The 23242-nt window shown below is 39.4% G+C and overlaps 1 protein-coding gene across 2 annotated transcripts in view; it reads left to right on the top strand.

Moving 5' to 3' along the window:
• LRGUK (leucine rich repeats and guanylate kinase domain containing) overlaps window positions 1-22251 on the top strand; it is a 111498-nt gene extending 89247 nt beyond the window's left edge. For both annotated transcript variants that reach the window (XM_077264442.1, XM_077264443.1), the window contains 9 exons: window positions 6862-6958; window positions 7156-7269; window positions 7369-7570; window positions 8438-8548; window positions 11826-11938; window positions 16154-16242; window positions 16544-16678; window positions 19647-19816; window positions 20612-22251. In XM_077264442.1, the coding sequence (XP_077120557.1) occupies window positions 6862-6958; window positions 7156-7269; window positions 7369-7570; window positions 8438-8548; window positions 11826-11938; window positions 16154-16242; window positions 16544-16678; window positions 19647-19816; window positions 20612-20799 (1219 nt within the window). In that variant the 3' untranslated portion in view covers window positions 20800-22251. The remainder of the gene's footprint in view (window positions 1-6861; window positions 6959-7155; window positions 7270-7368; window positions 7571-8437; window positions 8549-11825; window positions 11939-16153; window positions 16243-16543; window positions 16679-19646; window positions 19817-20611) is intronic.
• The last annotated feature ends 991 nt before the right edge of the window (window positions 22252-23242 follow it).

Raw genomic sequence — 23242 nt, 5'->3', positions numbered from 1 at the left:
CATGCCACTGTATATACACTTTTCGAAAAAATAAAGGGAACACTAAAATACCTCATCCTAGATATAACTGAATGAAATATTCCAGATGGAAATCTTTATTCATTCCATACTGGAATGAGAACAATAAAACATAAAAATGATCAATGTAAATCAAAATTAATATCCCATGGCAGTCTGGATTTGGAAAGATACTCAAAATCAATGTGGAAAATCAAATGACAGGCCGATCCAACTTCAGTGGAAATGCATCAAGACAAAGAAATGATGCTCAGTAGTGTGTGTGGCCTCCATGTGCCTGTTTGATGTCCCTGCAATTCTTGAGCATGGTCCTGATGAGACGGCGGATGTTCTCCTGAGGGATCTCCTCCCAGACCTGGAATAAAGCATCAGTTAACTCCTGGATAGTCTGTGGTGCAATGTAGCGTTGGTGGATGGAACTAGACATGATGTCTCAGATGTGCTAAATTAGATTCAGGTCTGTGGAACAGGCAGGCCACTCCATAGCATCAATGCCGTCATCATGCAGGTACTCCTGACACACTTTAGCCACATGAGGCCTAGCATTGTCATGCATCAGAAAGAACCCATGGCCCACTGCACCTGCATATGGTCTCACAATGTGTCTGAGGATCTCATTCCGGTACCTAATGGCAGTTTGGGTAGCTCTGGCTAGCACTGCAGCTCTCCAAGAAATGTCTGCCCACACCACACTGGTCTTGCTGGAAGATGTAGCAGGCAGCAAATCATTCTCCAAGGCGTCTCCGGACTCTATCACGTCTGACACATGTGCTCAGTGTGAACCTGGTCTCATCCGTGAAGATATACAGGGCTCCAATGTTGAATCTCTCAATCTGTGTTCTCTGGCAAATTCCAATCGCCTTACTACCCTCATGGAGTCTGTTTCTGACAGTTTGAGCAGACATATAGATGTTAGTAGTCTGCTGGAGGTCATTTTAGAGGGCTCTGGCACTGCTCCTCCTTGCAAAAAGGAGGAGGAGGAAGTGGTCCTGCTTCTGAGTTGTTGCCCTCCTGGGCCCCCTGCACATCTTTGTGTACTGACCTGTCTCCTTGTATCTGCTTCATGCTCTGGACACTGTGCTGACAGACTCAGCTACCCTTCTTGCCACAGCTCACATTGATGTGCCATCCTGGATGAGCTGCACTACATGAGCAACTTCTGTGGGTTGTAGACACCGCCCCATGCTACTGTACAGTACCTCTAGGGGTGATTGACTTAGAGTTACATTGTGTTGTTTAAGTGTTCCCTTTTTGTGTGCGCATATGTATATATACTCTTCAAGTACCGAACATTTGTTAGATACATCATACTATTCATTGATCCTGTTAACAGAGCTGTGAAAGCACGATCAGTACATGACATTTCATATGCTGACTTTAAATTTAGAAAAAGAAGAAAATGTGAAGGGGATAAGCTGTAAAATCAATTGAAGAATTATTAATTTGGGTGGAGTAATTTAAAAGTATTCTATTTTAACAGAATCAAGACGACTACACCAAAACCATGCTTGAAGATTCAAGCCTGACCGATTTAGCCTCTCGCTTATTAACAATGTACTTAAGGATGCTTGGTTTTAAAGGTCACTTTGAAATATGATAAGATCCATATGTGCCATCTTGTTTTAATTTCGACCATAGTCTGACACATGCAGCTGAAAGCAATATATAGCATACTGATTTAAGACCATAAATAGCACCTGCTTACAATTATTACAGTTTTTATATTTAAAAGACATTCATGAGTTTTTACTTGAAAGCGTACACTGATGCTGTAATTCAGCACACTCGTTTAGGAATGTCCTGTAGTTGATCTATATATTGTGTAATGATAACCTGTATATTTCAGCTTACACATACCTGGTTTCACTGCATTCACAAGTCTGCAGTCATGTAGAGTGAGTGCAGACTTGTAGCCCAAGACGGGACAAAAAACTAATTCAAAGACAGAGGTTCAATTGATGTGAAGATGGCTTCAGGGTGCTCAGGAAAGTCCAGAAAGTGCCAGAACCATCTCCTACAAAGGATTCAGTTACAGTATCAGTTCAACAAGTGCTGACAGAGCTCGCTCAGGAATGGCAGCAGGTAGGTCAGTGCATCTGCACGCTCAGTGAGGTGTAGGCTTCTGGAGGCAGGCCTGGTGTCAAGAAAGGCAGCAAAAAAGCCACTTCTCTCCAAGAAGAAATCAAGGGCAGACTGACATTCTGCAGGAATGTGCAGAGATTGGTCTGCAGAGGAGTGGTGCAAAGTTTTTTCTGTAATGAAGCCCCTTTGGACTTTTTTGGACACCTGGGAGAATGATTATACAGTGAATAAAAAGTGAGTGCTACCATGAGTCCTATGCCATATCAACAGTAAAACCTCCTGAGACCATTCATGTGGGGTTGCTTTTCATCCAAGGCAGTGGGCTCACTCACAATTTTTCCCCTGAGCACTGCAATGAATAAAGAATGGTATCCATACATTCTCCAAGAGCAACTTCTCCTGATGATCCAGAAGCAATTTGGTGTTGAACAGTGCTTTTTCCACCATGATGGAGTACCATGTCACAAAAGGTGATAACTAAGTGGCTCCGTGAACAAAACAATTACATTTTGGGTCTATGACCTGGAAACTCTGTATTTCTCAATTCCATTGAGAACCTGTGGTCAGTTCTCAAAAAGTGAGTGGACAAACAAAACCACAGAAACCGTTAAAGCTCCAAGCACCGATTAGACAAGAATGTGTTGTCATCGGTCAGTATTTCGGCCAGAAACTGATCTACAATTTGACCTGGTATGTTGGATAAGTCTTAAAAAATAAGAATCAACACAGTAAATACTGAATTTTTTGCATTTGTCAATAAACGTAGGAAATACTGATAATTGTACTTCAATGACCATAAAATCAACTGACTAAAAGATCTAAAAACACTGAAATGGCAAATTTAGTGAAAACCAAAATCTGTGTCAGTCTCTAATCTTTTGGCAATGACTGTTCCCCCCTGTTAGGGTATGTGCACACGTCCGGATTTCTTGCAGAAATTTCCTGAAGAAAACCGGAAACTTTCTGCAAGAAATCCGCATTTTTTTTTTGCGGTTTTTTTCCGTTTTTTTCGCGTTTTTTTTAGCATTCTGCAAGCGTAATTAGCTTGCAGAATGCTAAAGTTTTCCAAGCGATCTGTAGCATCGCTTGGAAAACTGACTGACAAGTTGGTCACACTTGTCAAACATACTGTTTGACAAGTGTGACCAACTTTTTACTATAGATGCTGCTTATGCAGCATCTATAGTAAAAGATAGAATGTTTAAAAATAATAAAAAAAATAAAAAAATGGTTATACTCACCCTCTGCAGACAGCCAATCTCCTCAGCGGCGTCCGTTCCTATAGATGCCGGTGTGGTTCAGGACCTTCGATGACATCGCGGCTTGTGATTGGTCACGTGAGTCACATGAGCGGTCACGCGACCAATCACAAGACAGCGACGTCATCACAGGTCCTGAACCACACCATCTATAGGAACGGAAGAGAGAGCATGCACCGGAGAGGCGGGAACACTTCGGGGGCCAACAGAGGGTGAGTATATCACTATTTTTTATTTTAATTCTTTTTTTTTTTACCAATTATATGGTGCCCAGTCTGTGGAGGAGAGTCTCCTCTCCTCCACCCTGGGTACCAACCGCACATAATTTGCTTACTTCCCACATGGTGGGCATAGCCCCGTGCGGGAAGTAAGCAGATCAATGCACTCCTAGGTGTGCGGAATCCCCGCAATTCCGCATTTTAAGGCCATGTGCACACGTTCAGGATTTTTTGCGTTTTTTTTGCGTTTTTTCGCTATAAAAACGTGATAAAAACGCGAAAAAAAACGCTTACATATGCCTCCTATTATTTACAGGGTATTCCGCATTTTTTGTACAAATGTTGCATTTTTTTCCGCGAAAAAATCGCATCGCGGAAAAAAAAGCAACATGTTCATTAAAAATGCGGAATTGCGGGGATTCCGCACACCTAGGAGTGCATTGATCTGCTTACTTCCCGCACGGGGCTATGCCCACTATGCGGGAAGTAAGCAGATTATGTGCGGTTGGTACCCAGGGTGGAGGAGAGGAGACTCTCCTCCATGGACTGGGCACCATATAATTGGTAAAAAAAAAAGAATTAAAATAAAAAATAGTGATATACTCACCCTCTGATGGCCCCCGAAGTGTTCCCGCCTCTCCGGTGCATGCTCTCTCTTCCGTTCCTATAGATGGTGTGGTTCAGGACCTGTGATGACGTCGCTGTCTTGTAATTGGTCGCGTGACCGCTCATGTGACTCACGCAACCAATCACAAGCCGCGACGTCATCGAAGGTCCTGAACCACACCGGCATCTATAGGAACGGACGCCGCTGAGGAGATTGGCTGTCTGCAGAGGGTGAGTATATTTAAACATTCTATCTTTTACTATAGATGCTGCATAAGCAGCATCTATAGTAAAAAGTTGGTCACACTTGTCGAACAGTATGTTTGACAAGTGTGACCAACTTGTCAGTCAGTTTTCCAAGCGATGCTACAGATCGCTTGGAAAACTTTAGCATTCTGCAAGCTAATTATGCTTGCAGAATGCTAAAAAAAACGCAAAAAAAAAACGCAAAAAAAACCGCAAAAAAAAATGCGGATTTCTTGCAAAAAATTTCCGGTTTTCTTCAGGAAACTTCTGCAAGAAATCCGGACGTGTGCACATACCCTTAATGAACATGTTGCTTTTTTTTCCGCGATGTGATTTTTTCGCGGAAAAAAAATGCAACATTTGCACAAAAAATGCGGAATACCCTGTAAATAATAGGAGGCATATGTAAGCGGTTTTTTTCGCGTTTTTATCACATTTTTATAGCGAAAAAACGTGAAAAAAACGCGAAAAATCCTGAACGTGTGCACATGGCCTTAAAGTGGTTTCCCAACTTAAGTGATGCCGTATTACTAGGAATGGATCTGTGCAGTTCTTACAAGTCAAATTCTAAAGAAATATAGCAGTGACAGTTTAGGTAATTGCTACCGGCATCACTTTGGCTAGACGGACCCTCTCAAATCCTGTACACATTCCAGCCAATAGACAAAAAAATGCAGGAAATTGCCATCATTTATATTTAGTTGCATATATTCTCCATAATATACGGAACTTGAATTCAGCAAGGCAATATTGCATATCAGAATAGAGACTTATGTCTACTGCTACTGCATCCTTCACTGGTTAGTGAAGATAAGGAAAGTCCATTTTCAAAATTATTTACATAGGTCTAAACGGAGACTTTGGCCAAGGCACAGGTGTATCCGGTAAGAGATGACATTCGCAACTTTCGGGTGCATTCCCATTTCTTAAGCATGCTCTCTGTATTTAGTGCGTTGAATATATACAGGTAACAATAACATATATTGAGTACATCCATAAGGCTATGTGCACACGTTGCGGATTGGGGTGCAGAATTTTCCACACAAAATCTGCATCTCCGGGCAGAAAACGCAGGTGTGGATTTGTCGCGGATTTTATGCGGATTTAGTGCATTTTTGTTGCGGAATTGATGCGGATTTTCTGCGTTTTTTACCCCTGCGGATTTCTATAATGGAAGGGGTCATAAACGCTGCACTTCCGCACAAAAGAAGTAGCATGCTACTTCTTTTGATCCGCAGCGGTTTTCATGCGGATTTTTCCGCACCATTAGCACAGCATTTTTTTTCCTATTGATTTACATTGTACTGTAAGTCACTTTGCGGAACTGCAGCGCTTCTGCGTGGAAAAATCCGCTGCGGATCCGCACTAATTCCATATCGTGTGCCCACAGCCTTAGAGATGCAAAACAGCATAACTAGATTCACTTTGAAACACATACTACAACACTACAACATTATTAGCTGACAGTGTAAGGTAGTGTGCACACGTCAGGATTTTGTCAGGATTTTTCATCAGGATTTGTAGCCAAAACCAGGAGTGGAACAATTAGAGGAAAAGTATAATAGAAACATATGCTCCACTTCTGCATTTATCACCCACTCCTGGTTTTGGCTACAAAACCTGAGGAAAAAGCCTGACAAAATCCTGACAAAATCCTGACGTGTGCACATAGCCTTATACTTAATCCGGCACCTGTAGAATAAATGGTAAATATCCAGAAGCTGTATATTACGATGAGGAAAATCTTAGAAAAAAAGACTGCTGCACCCTTCCAATTATACACTACAAAAATACACTAAAATTACAACATTTATTTAATGTCAATGTGATTTAAAGTACAAAGGGCATATATACAGAGCATGTCTTATAGGAGTGACCTAATTTTTACCATATGACTAGCAGGGCCTAAACCAGATGTTGGACTTCATGAAAATTTCTAGCAATAAGAGCCCCCCCCCAAAAAAAACAAACAAAAAAAAAACCCAGCACATTTTGTTCTCCTTTTTGTTTCTTGGTAATATGTTTTTTCTCTCTACAATTCGTTTAGTCCAATGCAGCTACCTTAAGGGACTTTCCTTATCTTCACTGACCAGTGATAGATGCAGTATAAGTATACATACCTCACTGTTTTGATATGGAAGATTGCGTTGTTGTATTCAAGTACATCATGAACTCCCATACGTGTTTTATTTAAGTTACTATAAACACTAATTTTCTTGTACTACACATTGTAGCCTGGTCTGTTCACCAGTGGGTAAAGTATAGCCGCACAACACTACTGTTTAATTTGAAAAAGGCAACCAAACTATTTAGTATAAGTCATAAATTGTGGCTATACTGTGTATAAGGATTGATCTGCATAATGGCTATATTTATTTTTCTGGGTAATTTGTCATCTAGAGTAGCACTATTATTATTTCTTTACATTTCAGGCCCTGTCACACAACTAGAAATCCATACTTTGGAGAAGAAAAGCGGTTTGATTACCATTTTGTCACACCGGAGACGTTTGATGAAATGACTTGCTCTGTAAGAAAATATCAAGTATTAATATAAACTTCAAAGCAGTTGATCTCCGAGGGCCTTGGATATCTCATGTGGTCACTTGTGTCTCTACACGCCAAAGGGCCAATGTGCTGGATTCTACTAACCTGCTAAATGTGGCATTTCTTGCTAACCAAGGGGCAAGCATAGTGTGTGTTGTCTCACATCTCCTCTTATTTTAGGGTCAGTTTCTCCTAACCATGAAATACAGTGGACACTACTATGGTCTGAGTAGAGAGGCTGTAGAATCGGTGGCGAGAGAAGGTCTCGCCTGCTGCACGCACTTGGAAATCGAGGTATGTCCAACTTCAGCGCCAACTGCAGACTTTCAGAACAGATTTTTATTATTTTGTGCTCCTTCTTATCTTGTTCGTGAATTGCCTTTTTGTCTTTAGGGTGTAAGGAGCTTGAAGAATTCTTACTTTGAACCACGCTGCATTTTGCTTCTGCCAGTGAACAAGGAGAAGTATGAAGGCTGGTTGAGAAGAAAGGGCTTGTTCACTAGACCTGAAATAGACGTTGCAGTGTCCAGAGTGGATATGTACATGAATATACACCAGGATCACCCTGGCTTCTTTGATGCCATTATTAATATTGGTAATGAGCAATGTTATGTTGAGCCTACTTAAGGATCATGTGGCATCTTTTACAATTTTTAGTTCTCCATGCATTAATTTATTTCTGTGTGTCATTTTATTAGTCCTTTTCCCTATCAAATGACTAGAAGAAAAGAAAAAAATGACTCATGTATAACAAAATCATCCAATGGTTTAGTGTTTGTCCATACTTTTCATAGTTTACATATGTATAATTTTTACATGAATATTGAGTATCTTTTATATATATATATATATATATATATATATATATATATATATATATATATATATATATATATAGAGCTTTACTTTCCTTGATCTGTAAATATATGGCCACTGTCTGACACATACATTCACAAGGTTTATGCCCTACAACGCCAAAGCCAGAGTGGGTGACTGGGCATCGGTGAACCATAGGGACTCATTGTATAAAAAATAAAAATACATACCATACAGTTAAAGGTATGCAGGGGCATGCCGGAGATACAGAGGTCTAAAGAACACACTGTTGAAAAATAGCTTATGGAATGTAAAGGGTTGGGTAAAGCTCCAAAAAGCTTAAAAGTTCAAATCTCCAATTTCATTATTTTTTTATGGATTATATGTAGAAAAAATGTGTAGGTGAAACCATTCCTGATTCTTTTTTTTTGGTGATTTTTTTTTTCTAGTTGTCCATGGAATTGTTTCCATTATTATTTCACTTATACTATTTCACTATATTCCTTATAATAAAAGCACGTAAGCTGGTAAATGACTATGACATGCTTAGCAATATTATTTTTATTTACTATATTTTTGCGAAATCTTCAATGTTTGTAAGACTGTAAAAATAATCTATTTATTTTTTTTGGTTTTTTTTTAACAGACGATTTGGATGAAGCCTATAGCAAGTTAAGAGTGTTGGTAAAAGATTATCTTGGCCTGATAGAACCAGCAGTGTCTATTGAGAGTACTGGCACAGCAAAATCTGCAACTGGTTAGTTTGTTTTAAGGGTGTTTGCTTTGTGCAATCCCAACTTGTTAGGAGTACAGTTTGACAATAATCAGATCACAAAACCTCTGATTCATCATTTCATTTTTTTAAGTATGTTTTCTTTTTTCTGTCCTGTGGTATTCGTTGCCATTTTCTGTGCTAAATTATTCAAAAACGTTTTAGTTGACAACTTTTGCACGGAATCAAGGGTGCTCTTTTTTATCTTTGATGGATGATTTTTTTTAGTAACGTTTTAGAACAAAAAGTCATATGATCCTTCAAAATGTCTCGCATGAGTGTTCAGATGTGAAAAAATAAAATCAGACAGATTTTGTACTTCAGTAGGGTACTAGAGTGTAATTGTGCAAAAACTTTGAGACATTTCAAAAAAATCACAAATAATGAATTAGGCTAAAACATCTGGGCAAAGAAAATTAAAATCACACCCACATTGTCTAAATAAAAAAACAAACAAACCTAAAACAACAAATAATTTAACCCGTTAGTGACAGAGCCAATTTTGACCTTAATGACCAAGCCAATTTTTACAATTCTGACCAGTGTCACTTTATGAAGTTATAGCTCTGGAACGCTTCAAAGGATCCCACTGATTCTGAGACTGTTTTTTCGTGACATATTGTACTTCATGTTAGTGGTAAAATTTCTTCGATATGACTTGCGTTTATTTATGAAAAACACAGAAATTTGGTAAAAATTTTGAAAATTTTGTAATTTTCAAACTTTTCATTTTTGTGCCTATAAATCAGAGAGTCATATCGTACAAAATAGTTAATAACTAACATTTCCCACGTGTCAACTCAAAATAAAAACAATTTTTTTTTTTAGGACGTTATAAGGGTTAAAAGTTGACCAGCCATTTCTCCAACAAAATTTACAAAACCATTTTTTTTAGGGACCACCTCACATTTGAAGTGAGTTTGGGGTGTCAATATGACAGAAAATACCCAAAAAGCAACACCATTGTAAAAACTACACCTCTCAAGGTGCTCAAAACCACATTCAAGAAGTTTATTACTCCTTCAGATGCTTCACAAGAACTAAAGCAACATGGATGGAAAAAATGAACATTTTACTTTTTTAAATTTTTTTTTACAGTACTTCAGATCCAAACTGAGAAAATGGACCACAACATTTGTTGTGCAATTTCTCCCGAGTACGCCAATACCCCATATGTGGAAAAAAGCCACTTTTTTGAAACATGGCACGGCTCAGAAGGGAGGGAGCACTATTTGTCTTTTTGAATGCAAAATTGTCTGGAATCGATGACAGGCACTATGTCGCGTTTGGAGACCCCCTGATGTGCCTAAACATTGGAAATCACCCAATTCTAACTCCAACCGTAATCCCAACACACCCCTAACCCTAATTCCAACCCTAACCATAACCCTAACCACAACCATAACCCTAACCACCACCCTAAACCCAACTCCACAACTGTAGCCCCAACACAACCCTAACCCCAACACCAGAACCGTAACCTCAACCGTAACCACAACCCTAGCTCTTACTCCCACCCTAACCCTAGCTTTAGCCCAACCCTAACCCTAGCTCTAACCCCAACCCTAACCCTAGCTCTAACCCCAACCCTAACCCTAGCCCCAACCCTAACCCTGACTGCAAAGAATGGCGAAAAATACATTTTTTTACTTAATTTTTACCTAACTAAGGGGGTGACAACGGGGGGTTTGATTTACTATTTTATTTATTTTGATCAATGTGATAGACCCTATCACAGTGATCAAAATGAACCAATGTGACAAGACAAATCTCCTATTGTTGCCAGGTATCGGCTGGTAGGTCTTGGCGGGCGCACTGCGCATGCGCCTGCCATTTTCTTCTGGGAAGAAGACGCAGAGGTCCCGGGGATGAAGGAGGTACCATGGGGGGGGCTCAGTGGAGCCAATTTCTCTCTCCTCTGGTATGCCGAGACCCTGCAGATTTTCTGACGCTGGAGGACGCCATACTTTTATTTCTCAACCCTGTTAAAAACCAGCGCTGAGGAATAAGGCCCCTTTTAAAGGGAACCCGTCACTTGAATTTGGTGGGACCGGTTTTCGGTCATATGGGTGGGTTTTCGGGTGTTTGATTCACCCTTTCCTTACCCGCTGGCTGCATGCTGGCCGCAGTATTGGATTGAAGTTCATTCTCTGTCCTCCGTAGTACACGCCTGCGCAAGGCAATCTTGCCTTGCGCACGCGCAGTATGCTTTGTCCAACTGCTGGCAAAGCTGAAAAGCATTAGTGCGCATGCGCCGGCGCACTATGTCCCAGAACACAGCAAAATACTTCCGGAACATAGTGCGCCGGCGCATGCGCACTAATGCTTTTCGGCTTTGCCCGCAGTTGGGCAAAGCATACTGCGCGTGCGCAAGGCAAGATTGCCTTGCGCAGGCGTGTACTACGGAGGACAGAGAATGAACTTCAATCCAATATTGCGGCCAGCATGCAGCCAGTGGGTAAGGAAAGGGTGAATCAAACACCCAAAAAGCCCGCCCATATGACCGAAAACCGGTCCCGCCAAATTCAGGTGACAGGTTCCCTTTAACTGCCACTGTTAAAAGGTGTATCGCGGTCATTAAGGGGTTAAAACAATGGAGCAAAGATTATAATCAATTGGGGCCAATGTGTGTTCTTGCCAGAACACACAGTAGTCAGCTATAGTCTGTGTGGAAACCTGAATGTAAGGCTGCATTCAAACATCTGTTTTTCACGTATGTGTTTTATCCATGATTTTGACAGCTAAAACACGTACCAATTATAATCTGTGGGGCCATTCACATGTATGTGTTTTTTGTGTACTCCGTGCAAAAATCTTGGAGACATGTCTCATTTTGATCGGATTCACGGATCAAAATTACCCATATAAGTCGAAGGGTCCGTGAAATTCAGTTATGGCTTCAGTATACAGTCCATATCCGTGATATGTGTAATGAATAAGAGAAACTTTGCAATTTATTTGTTTTTACATATGTGAAAATCACTGATGAAACACTGACAGTAAAAACTAATACTCGGACCAAGCGCTGATGAAATTCGGATGAAAAATACTTGGACCATTTTTTGCATGTGTGAACAATCAGGGATGTCTGAGACCATAGTGTTCAGCTATTCAGCTATTCAGGATCAGAATATAATTAGAATAGATTCTTTCAAAAAGAGCGCCACATCTGTCCATGGGTAGTGTCTGTAAATCTAGCCCAAATACCGGAAAATGCTGTTTTGCTGTATAATACACATATAGTGTTGCATTCTTTTTCTAGATTTTGGAAAGCCACTTACTGGATCTTCACAAAACAATGACTTTCAGGATTCTGCTGCAAGAAACTATTCTGCGAAAATATTTGTAAAAGTGTCACCCCAGAAGACGCCCGCAGTAAGCACATCTTTCTGCATTTAAAAAAGACATGTGTAGGAACTTTATAAGAATTATTTGATTTTCATAATAAAAGTGGTCTTCATGTTCTCCGCAGAAAACTTTAGAGAAAGTAGAGTACTATATGTTAGTGATGTTTTACAGGAAATGCAGCGCAGATTAGAGAGTATTCGTCATTTGCAGATCTGTCAGCAGATTTCACAATGTAAACTGTATACATTTCTAAATAGATCTCTAGGACCTTAACTACATTCTTAAAAAACAGACAGGAGTCCATAAAGTTCAATTTATACATCATCTATCTATAGATTATATAGAACCAACAGGAAAAATATATATCTATGCACCGTGTTAGCCAGTAGATAGAAAAATATTAAAATTTGAGAGTTGTTGGTTGATACCTTTTTAATGGCTAACTGAAAAGATGGTAACAAATTGCAAGCTTTCGAAACTACTCAGGTCTCTTCATCAGGTAAAGATTAACACAAAATCTGAAGCATCACATATTTATACACAAGAGGGCACAGGAATATTGAAATGGATAAGACAAGTGACCTGAAGCAGATCAATATGGGAGAGGGAGAAACAGTTGTGGCCGTAAATTTTGGAACTGTTCATAGATAAGGAATGTGAGAGTTTTATTGTCCTGTGATTGTAGATTGTGGTAGATCTGTACCAAATAAAAGTTGTTTACTGGGTTGCTTTCACCAGTTTTGATATAGTGATACATTGCTGGAATCGGTCCCTGCTCTCCATCATGCAACTCTCAGAGAAGTTAGCAAAAATCCAGTCACAGTCACAGTTTCCTTTTAAATGCTGTTTAGTGTCTGCCATTACTACTTCTTAGGATAGGGTATTCCACAGTCCACCTACCACTAACTATAAAAAACTATTTCCTATTTAGATTTTGGAATTTCCTTTCCGCCACATTTAATGAATGTCCTCTCTCGTCATTTGTAAAGTAATTTGTAAAGAATAAATCATGTGTCAGTTCTTTGCATTAACCACAAATGTACGGTGCATATAAAACCTCTTCACATGTGTGTTAAAATGCCAGGTTTTGGTCATGTGAAAATCATACCAAGAAGAATCATTTCAGAATGTCCTCCATCTTTAATGTCACTCCTAATTTATACAAATCCATTGAGAAACCATCTGAAATCTTTTTTTTTTTTTTTTTGGGGGGGGCGGGGGGGGATAAATAAAACTAAAACTTATAAGTGGGGATGTGGCTGTATTCAAAATTAGCCAATCACATTTAATCTCACGTTAAATAGTAGTCAGTACACAGCTGCTACCATTTGTAGTAACTCTGGTTAACGCCATATAAAGTTTAGCTGTTCTAGTAAGATTTTCCTGACATTTTCTTATTTGCAGTTAACAGCAAAATCCATGGTCTGCAAACAGTTTACAACATATCAAAGGTATCTCATTGTTGATATATATCAGTCAGGAGAAGAGTACAGTATACTTTCCAAGACATTAATATTCCATGGAACACTGTAAGGCTGGTCCTGAAGAAGTGACTTAAATTTGGCACAACAGTAAAATTACCTAGAAGTGGTCGTCCCTCAAAAATTGATAAAATGAAAAGAATAAAATGGGTACAGGAGGCTGCTAAGAGGCTTACATGAACATTAAAGGAGCTGCAGGAATTTTGTGTACTGCATGTGACAACAATCTCCTGTATTCTTCGTATGTCTGGCTTTTGTGGTAAGGTGGCAAGGCATTCTTACAAAGAAAAACAGACATAAAGTCTACCAAAAGCATGTAGGAAAATGTTTTCTGGTAAGATGAAACCAAGGTTTAACTTTTTGGACATACCGTAATTCCAAATTGTGTTTGGTGCCTTGCCATCACTGCCCATCATCAAAAGAACACCATACCCGCAGTGAAGCATGATGGGGGCGGCATTAGGTTTTAGGTCTGTTTTTCTGCAGCTGAAACTGAGGCTATAGTGAAGATGGATGGAATTATGAACAGTTCCAAATATCAGTCAATTTTGCACCAAAATCTTCATGCCTTTGCTCAAGATGAGGCAGAATTTCATCTTTCAGCACGACAATGACCCTAAGCATCCCTTCAAATAAACAAAAGAATGGCTTTACCAGAAGAAGATCAGCGTTTTGGAATGGGTCAGCCAGAACGCAGACCTGAATCCAATTGAAAACCTGTGGGTTAAGCTGAACAGGGCTGTACTCAGGAGATGCCCTCACAATCTGATTTAGAGTGCTACTGACAGGAAAAGTGAGCAAAGATTGACAGTTCTAGATGTGTCATGCTAATGAACTCTGATCCAAAATGACTGAATGCTGTCATAGATTGAAAAGGTGAAAAAAAATTCTGAAATAACTTCCATGATTTTTTTACATGACAAAAACCTTGCATTTTAACAGCTTTATGTAGCATTTTTATATTGACTGTATTTATACATTGAAGTGAGATCACCTCTGAGGTGTCTTTTTTCTAAGCTAAATAAGAGCAATTATTTTTAACCGCTCATTAGAGAACTTCTCGTCCAATAATCTAATTTCACTGAGTTAGTATTTTTCTATTTATTGTAGACCTGAAAAGAATGATATGATTACTTTGAATATCCATGTCAACATTGGTGTATAATCCTTTTATGAACATTCTCTGCCCACCTAGTCTGACTAATAGCTCCTAAGCGCTGATATCTCACACTGCTCAGTACAAGCTGCAGCTGTCTGTGAGGCTGGGTTTTTGAAGACTCATGAGACTTCACTTGGACTCCTGTTATTTTATTCTTTAGTTGGACTCATTAATTGGTCATTGTTCTCCTTAGGGCTAAGATCTATTTAGATCGCTGGTGACAGATCCACTTTAAGTCACTGTCAAATAATAGTGTAAGGAGATGGACATATTGCCCACTTTTCCCCCCCTTGAAGAACGTGTAATGTTAATTTTGAGTAATATGAATAGTAATATGTGTTGATGATGTTTGTATGTGTAGTGATCTGTGTGTGTGTGACAAGGCTGTACTTTTCCCAGCAACAGGTAGTTGATAGGGACAGTTAGGGTTAATGTTTGGGGCTAGCCTAGAGTGGGAGCGGTAAGCTAAAGAGACAAAAAATAGTTCCTGTCAGGAAGTCAGATAGGGCCTGAAGTGCATAGAAAGAGGACTTAAGGTCCATTATGAGCAGTGCCGAATTCTGGGGTTCCCCTAAAGTGGGAGAAGACCGAAGGAAAGAGGTAGCAAGATCCGGAGCAGAAGTGAGTAAAAGACAGACTGATCAATCGGAGAAGGGTCCTGGGAGAGGACGCCTAGCAGTAAGGCCCAGAGTTATAACTCTTAAAAGTAGCGGGACTAGATAGGACTGAGTACGTGAGAGAAATAGATTGTCCCAGGTGGGAGTCCCAGGTGTCAGAATTAGAGAAGATAAGGAGCCGACATACTGGCACCCTGAGGGGAAAGAAGACGCAGAATCGCCTGTCAAGTAAAGGGCTCTTGCTAAACAGGACTGTAGTGTCAAGCTGGGTTGTGGTGAAGTGATAAGCAGTGAATACAGAGGACAAACAAGGAGAGTAACGAGGAAATGTGAAAATGGAGGAGAAGAGGGTAAAAGAGGAAGGAATTTGTGTGTGGAAAATGCTCTGAGTTGTGAAGGAAACGTTCATACGCTTGTGTGTCCGCTATCTCTTGTATATTTTTCCTACTAAGTTCCCATTCAGTGATTGTTAAATGGTGGTCTAACTCATTGAACTGAAAAATATCTGGTCCTGCCCAACTAGCAACATTGGTTACATAAGGCCTGCACAGATGTACCGCCCCTACAACACAAGTCCACACAACCAGCCAGGACCCCCATTTTCATGTAATGTGTCGGGGCATAAGAGCTGAATACCTTGCCCACACCTACCACCCCGCACCTCGTCAGAATAGTATTTTTATCAATATTTTTCATCAGTATAGCTCAGGCAAAACCAGGAATGGTTCTAAAATATGGATAAGTGACAAATATTTCCATGTTAGCTTTTCTTTCCTTGAACCCCATTCCTGCTTTTGTCTTAGAAATACTTATCCTTATCCTGAGCTTGGTATGAATTTTATTAATTGTGATGGTAAGAGTAATAGATGTAGATTTTACTGTAGATTCTTGCACATCTCCGCTGTAGAAATGTTTCTACTGTGAGGGAACATATGGGCCACACTTCCTTCCCAAATATATAACTGTACTTATGTGTCTGTATTAGGAAGAAGCCTCAGTGCAAAGACGACAGCAAGCAGCACGACAGGCTTTGGCGGGGAAGACCTCAGGGACATACACCCAGCTGTTTCAAAGGTGAGATTGAGGCTGGGTTTAGATAGCCGTGTGAACTGTTGGGCCAGTCAAGTCCGCAGATTGCTGATGCAACCATGTGCAGCTCTGTTTGCCTGATCTACTTAATCGAGTAAGCATTCACATTTTATATATGCAAAAAATGATGCAATGGTCAAAATACTCACTTGTCTAATAATTCAGCACGTAATGTAAGATGTATGTGCTGACTTAATAATAATAATAATAACTTAGTATAAAATATCACCTGCTGACTTAATATGATAGCACGTAGTCATTCTGAATCATTTTGCTCACTGTACAGAGGTCCTGTAACAGCTCCTGCAACTTTGGGGACCCACAGACGTCTTCTAGATCCAACATCATGTTCATCTATGAAGCCAAGTGGAAGCAATGTTACAGCAGAACGTAGTTATCCACCAGCCAGTCCAGAGAGCAGGTAAAAATGGTACAAACGTTATCAAAGACATTACCAGTGCTGCAAAAAAAGTTCATTAAGCAGTCCTGACTATACTACCATAGTATCCCTGGCTCGGTGCACGCATAGTACAGCTGAGATTATTTGGCAAAAGTCCTTATGACATTACATTGAGATACGGTAGATGAATCAATGTGCCAAAGCTGTAAAAGGGGCATAAGAAGGGCCTGAACGTTGTACCATGTATTATAGGATAACCAAGATATTCTTGATTCTTTCTTCTTAAAAGTGGCAAGAAAGGTTGTGATGTCAAAAGCAGAAGTTTATTCTAAAAAAATGGAGCAGATTACAGGTCAAACCTAGTGCAAAACTTGTTCTCATTTTGCTCTCGTGCTAGGCATTCTATGTGTTTATTAGTTGTTCTTCATAGGACTGCACATGATAAATTCTTTTTAAACCTCACCTAAATTCTAAAGAGTACAGTGCCTTGCGAAAGTATTCGGCTCCCTGGAACTTTTCAACCTGTTCCCACATATCGTGCTTCAAACATAAATATACCAAATGTCAATTTTTGGTGTAGAATCAACAACAAGTGGAACACAATTGTGAAGTTGAACGAAATTTATTGGTTATTTTAGATTTTTGTGGAAATTCAAAAACTGAAAAGTGGGGCGTGCAATATTATTCAGCCCCTTTACTTTCAGTGCAGCAAACTCACTCCAGAAGTTCATTGTGGATCTCTGAATGATCCAATGTTGTCCTAAATACCTAATGAAGATGATTACACACAGGTGGATTATATTTAAGTCTCCGTATAAATGCATCTGCTCTGTGATAGTCTCAGGGTTCTGTTTGAAGCACAGAGAGCATCATGAAGACCAAGGAACCAAGGAAAATGATTTTCAAAACTTTAAACATCCCAAGGAGCACTGTGCAAGCGATCATATTGAAATGGAAGGAGTATCATACCACTGCAAATCTACCAAGACCCGGCCGTCCCTCTAAACTTTCATCTTAAACAAGGAGAAGACTGATCTGATATGCAGCCAGCAGGCCCATGATCACTCTGGATGAACTGCAGAGATCTACAGCTGAGGTGGGTCACTCTGTCCATAGGACAATAATCAGTCATACACTGCACAAATCTGGCCTTTATGGAAGGGTGGCAAGAAGAAAGCCATTTCTCAAAGATATCCATAAAAAGTGTCGTTTAAAGTTTGCAACAAGCCACCTGGGAGACACACCAAACATGTGGAACAAGGTGCTCTGGTCAGATGAAACCAAAATCGAACTTTTGGGCAACAATGCCAAACTATATGTTTGGCATAAAGGCAACACAGCTCATCACCCTGAACACACCATTCCCACTGTCAAACACGGTGGTGGCAGCATCATGGTTTGGGCCCGCTTTTCTTCAAGATGGTTAAAATTGCTGGGAAGATGGATGGAGCCAAATACAGGACCATTCTTGAAGAAAACCTGCTGGAGTCTGCAAAAGACCTGAGACTGGGACGGAGATTTGTCTTCCAAAAAGACAATGATCCCAAACATAAAGCAAAATCTACAATGGAATGGTTCACAAATAAACGTATCCAGGTGTTAGAATGGCCAAGTCAAAGTCCAGACCTCAATCCAATCGAGAATCTGTGGAAAGAGCTGAAAACTGCTGTTCACAAACGATCTCCATCAAACCTCACTGAGTTGTTTGCCAAGGAAAAATGGGCAAGAATTTCAGTCGCTCGATGTACAAAACTGATAGAGACATAAGACATACCCCAAGCGACTTGCAGCTGTAATCACAGCAAAAGGTGGCGCAACAAAATATTAAGTTAAAGGGGCCGAATAATATTGCACACCCCACTTTTCAGTTTTTGAATTTCCACAAAAATTTAAAATAACCAATAAATTTCGTTCAACTTCACAATTGTGTTCCACTTGTTGTTGATTCTCCACCAAAAATTTACATTTGGTATCTTTATGTTTGAAGCATGATATGTGGGGAAAAGGTTGAAAAGTTCCAGGAGCCGAATACTTTTTCAAGGCACTGTATATACACCTTTGCAATCCTTACCCTAAAGTAGAAAATGAAAATTTAGAGAATCAGACTTATATTATGTGTTTTTTTTTAAAGAAGTATTAGTATTTTAATCCATATCATATGAGGGGGTGAAGGGACATAGGCTTGAGCAGCGTTTCCCAAACTCCAGTCCTCACGGCCCCAACACTTAATGTTCTCCAGATTTCTGTAGTATCACACAGGTGATGGAATTATCATCAAGGCATCAGGAATTCTCTCACCTGTGCAGCAGTACAGAAATCCTGAACACATGAGGACGGGGTTTGGGAAACACTATGCTAGAGTATTGATCGAGTGGGGCAAAAAGGCCTTGTTACACAGATAACTTCTACTGAGCTCTTAACTAATAGCTGCACAAGCTGGCCTTTATGGTGATAACAAAGGCTCAGTTACAGCTTTGTTATTATGCATAGTTAAGGAAAGCTTCACAATTGTGAAGCATAAAATATTGTAAAAGCTTTAAATAAATAAAATATATTTTTTTATGGACTAGAAAAGTGACTGACAGAAGCTTACAGGGGGATCTGTCAACAGATTTCATAATACAAAGTACATAGCTTATTAAACATATTAGATTTGATGAGGCTGGTGTACCTATTTTGAAAATCTTTTACAGAGTGGCTATGTAATCTTTTATGAAAGTCTTCCTGCCTTACATTAAAATTATTATTTTAAGCTGAACAGGTAACATTCTCACTTATACTACTATGCTGCCCTTGATTTCACAATAAATACACCAGCATCATTGGGTCTAAGTGATTTATTTAATAATGTATGCAGCTTGCATTGTGCATTCTGGTAACAAATCCTTGGTTCTGCTGACAAACCTACTCAACACTGATATAACTGATTCATATTCATCTGGTGTAATATGTCTATTTAACATTTTATGTGTCATTTTGTCAATTTCAGTTCTAGAGATTCAAGGCCCAGCTCTGGCCTGTCCTTGCTGTCCTCAGCTGGTGCCTTCTCCACAAGAAGATCGTCGTCTCAGTCTACTCCGGTCATTAATATTCATTCGCCTGCAGATGACAATATAGAGCCATTGGATTTGTCTGGCATTGGACAAGATACATTGTCAGGTTGGCACAGCCTTACTTTTTAGTTTTAAGACAAAGGTTCCTCCAGTAATGCCAGTATTCGCATGTCCCACCAGAAGAATATAGTTATTTTACAAAGACAAGCCTTTTTTTTAAAGTTATGTACACCCTTTTCCATGAAATCCATCTGTTTTCATGTAAAATCTCTTGCAAAATTCCATTTACAAGTTGAAAGCTTCTTTATATTACAGCACACCAAAAGCTGCAGAATGCTGTTAATAGCCAAATCCACCTGCTTGTCACGATCATATAAGTTCCATTCTAATCAAAGTTGATCAACTTTGATAAGAGTTGTGCTTAGATGATCCCTCAGAAGAGCAGAGGAACTGCTGGAGGCTGTGCCAGGAGATTTGGCATTCTGCAACCTGTTCACACATAGCTGATTTGAAGCATACACGTCTGCGACTGTCTCAATCTAAGGTTTTCAGAAATCAACATGCATATCTCCAAAACAACACTGTTCAGCTCAATGGCTCAAATTTTGAGTTGCTTAAATTTCTCCATCAAAGCTGCCACGGTATTATCAAACTTCAGCTGTGCTGATACAGTATGTGTGTAATGCCCAGAACCTTGTTTGGTCATTTATTTCTTAAAGGAGAATTCTGATTGAATGATCAGTACTGAACTGTCCATTTAAATAGTATTACTAAATGAATAGTTTGCATGAGGAAGGTTTATTATAATTACATTTGTTTTTTTTTTATTGTATCAGAACAGAGGACACCGCATTATGGCATACCTAACTTGTATATCTTCATTGTTTTGTGCTCTTGCCAGGTGACTTGAAATACATGGAAAATACTCCAGAGACTCCACGGCTTCCATCGTCAAACCACTCTGATATCAGTGCTTCCAAGTCCAAATCATCATCCTCGTCTCCCCGAGTCTACACAAGCCGCTCAGGCTCTAACAACAAACTAATTCTCCCCCCTATCCCATCAGGGCGCAAGAAGTCAACAAGTTAGATTTAATGCTATTAACCTGAAGATATGGGGAGAATAGTATTTAATAGCTGCCTGTTACCTCCACTGAAAGCCCAGGTAATGGGAGGAAATAAACTTTATTCCTCCCAGCAACCTTGGGCTATAAGTCATTGAGGCTCGGCCAGTGTGGTTCCAGTAACTGCTTAATACATAGTGAACAGTGGTTGAAGCCACACCCCAGCACCGACTGACAGCACACTCGGCACTGATGCACTGTAGAGCTGGCTGTTACTCAGCGCGGGGGCATGGTTTAAGCCGCCATTGACTATGTACTAAGTGGTGACTAAACGACTGAAAGCCCGAAGCTGCCGTGAGGACTAAAGTTCAGTTTCTCCTGGCAGTGGGGCTCTCAGTACAGGTCCCTTGCAATTTCAAAGCGCTATTAACCTACTGATTAACCCCATATCTGCAGCTTAATACCTTTTTTCACATGACATGTATTCTTTAAGCGATATTTGTCACATGACCGCAGTTCTTGGAGAAGTCACAAGACAAAAAAAACATTTGCTTGACTATTTTAGAGCTACAATTTTGCTGTAAATAAAGTAGCCAATTCTCAGACAAAGTCATATATCGCGCACATCTTGCATTGAAATCTATGGCAGTTGTATCATGTGCAGATTGCGATCAAAAGCAGAAAAAGAAATACATTTGGAAATATGACTATCATTATATCTCACAGGATGCAATGCGACACCATAGAAAATCGTCACCTTCAAGGTATCACTGTGATTTTAGTGTCTTGCTGTGTAGCGTTCGCCTAAATAGCACCATGTACGGTCCTGGTTTACCGGTGTTGTTACATTTCTGTTCTGTTTTAGGATTAGAGAAACAGAAATTGTGTAATGTGGAGCTGTTACATAAAAGGTGAAAACAGATGCCGAAGGGCATTATTGACTGGTCTGTTTTGTGTCTATTTTTTTTTTTTTTTAACAGAGCAAAAAATAAATAAATCGCACTCAAACCCTTCTGCATCCTTCATGTAACAGGCATGAATTCCTTTTCTCTGTACCTAAAACAGGACAAAGAAACAAAACCAAGCCTTAATCATATTATTTATGATCACTTTTCAGATTGTATTTAGATTTTTATTTGTTAGGGATATATATTATGCAGATCAATGTGTACTACACTTACAACATATATTGCATTCTTCACTGATGATACACCTTTCACGTTAAAGAGGATCTGCCTGATCTCGTAATAGATGTGTTTTAATAAATATTTGCCTTAGAACATGAAATAATTCTAGGAACATCTTCTCATATACCTGTCTTGTCATTCCTCCATACATGAAGAATTTGACAATGGGGCAGTACCAACCCCACAGTCAGCACTAATTGGACAGTGTCAGAATGTACCAGAAATACTATAGTGCCTAGTTATATATTTATTTATAAATTTCCAGTAGAAATAAAGAAATGGCACAAATGCAATTTTGGGGGTATTTTTTCTTTCTGCAAGTTTCAAATGTGCAAATAACAGCAACACAAAACACATGGAAAGTCGCTTACAATACACAGGTTATTTTTTTCGTTTTAGTATAGGTGTTTAAAAAAAAAATTGAAAAGTGTGCATGTCTTAAGAAAAGAATAAGTACATTTTGGATTAACTAGTGCACCAAGTTGCATGGATCAGGATAACAGGAAGATATTAGTCATTAGAAAATAGAGACCTAACATATGAATTTTGTAATTTCCATTTGCAGCAGACAAAGCAGGACTTGGACTCCAGCTCTTAGCTGTGCACAAGGGTCTCCTCTGTGCTCACAGACCCTGCATGCTGATGGTTTTCAGATGCCGATTACCTAGCTGATATATTAAATTGTAATAACGGTCATAAGACGTTCCAGTTGGGCCACAAATCCAGGCCTGCCTGAGGGTAGGATACCCCAAACTCACACCAGCCACAGTGCCTTTAGTTATGGTCATCAGATTCATTGTTTGCCTAGGATGTGCAGCCATAATGAGAACTCTGACCCCGCACCCTTATTGCACTTATATGTGAATAACAGCTAGCATTTCAGGAAAACAGATATTACAAGTCCCTTAATGATATTATTACTTCCTTATGGTCCAAAGAGTTCACTGTAAACACTAAAGCACTAGCGGTTAAAAAATATATGGCCTATAATGTCTATAATTTACCTTTTTATATATTGATAAAGGTTGGGATCAGCCCTAAAAACATAAATCACATTTGCATAAATGAAATACACAGGATAACAGATTTTGCTTTTAAATGACAGCATCTCAATGTATGAAAGACAATGTGGAAAAAATAATTAAAATTCAACTGGTTTACTTAAGCTGTTTTTTTTTTTATTTAGTAAGTGGCTACAATAGCAAGATACATTGAGAAGAGAGTGTCCCAGGTCCAAACTCACCTGTTTCTTAGAAATAAAAAAAATAAAACTAAATTATTT

The sequence above is a fragment of the Ranitomeya variabilis genome, chromosome 5 (genome assembly GCF_051348905.1).
Source record: "Ranitomeya variabilis isolate aRanVar5 chromosome 5, aRanVar5.hap1, whole genome shotgun sequence".
NCBI classification, from domain to species: Eukaryota; Metazoa; Chordata; class Amphibia; order Anura; family Dendrobatidae; genus Ranitomeya; species Ranitomeya variabilis.
The sequence above is the reverse complement of the archived record's forward strand: the minus strand, read 5'-3'. Positions and strand labels throughout refer to the sequence as shown.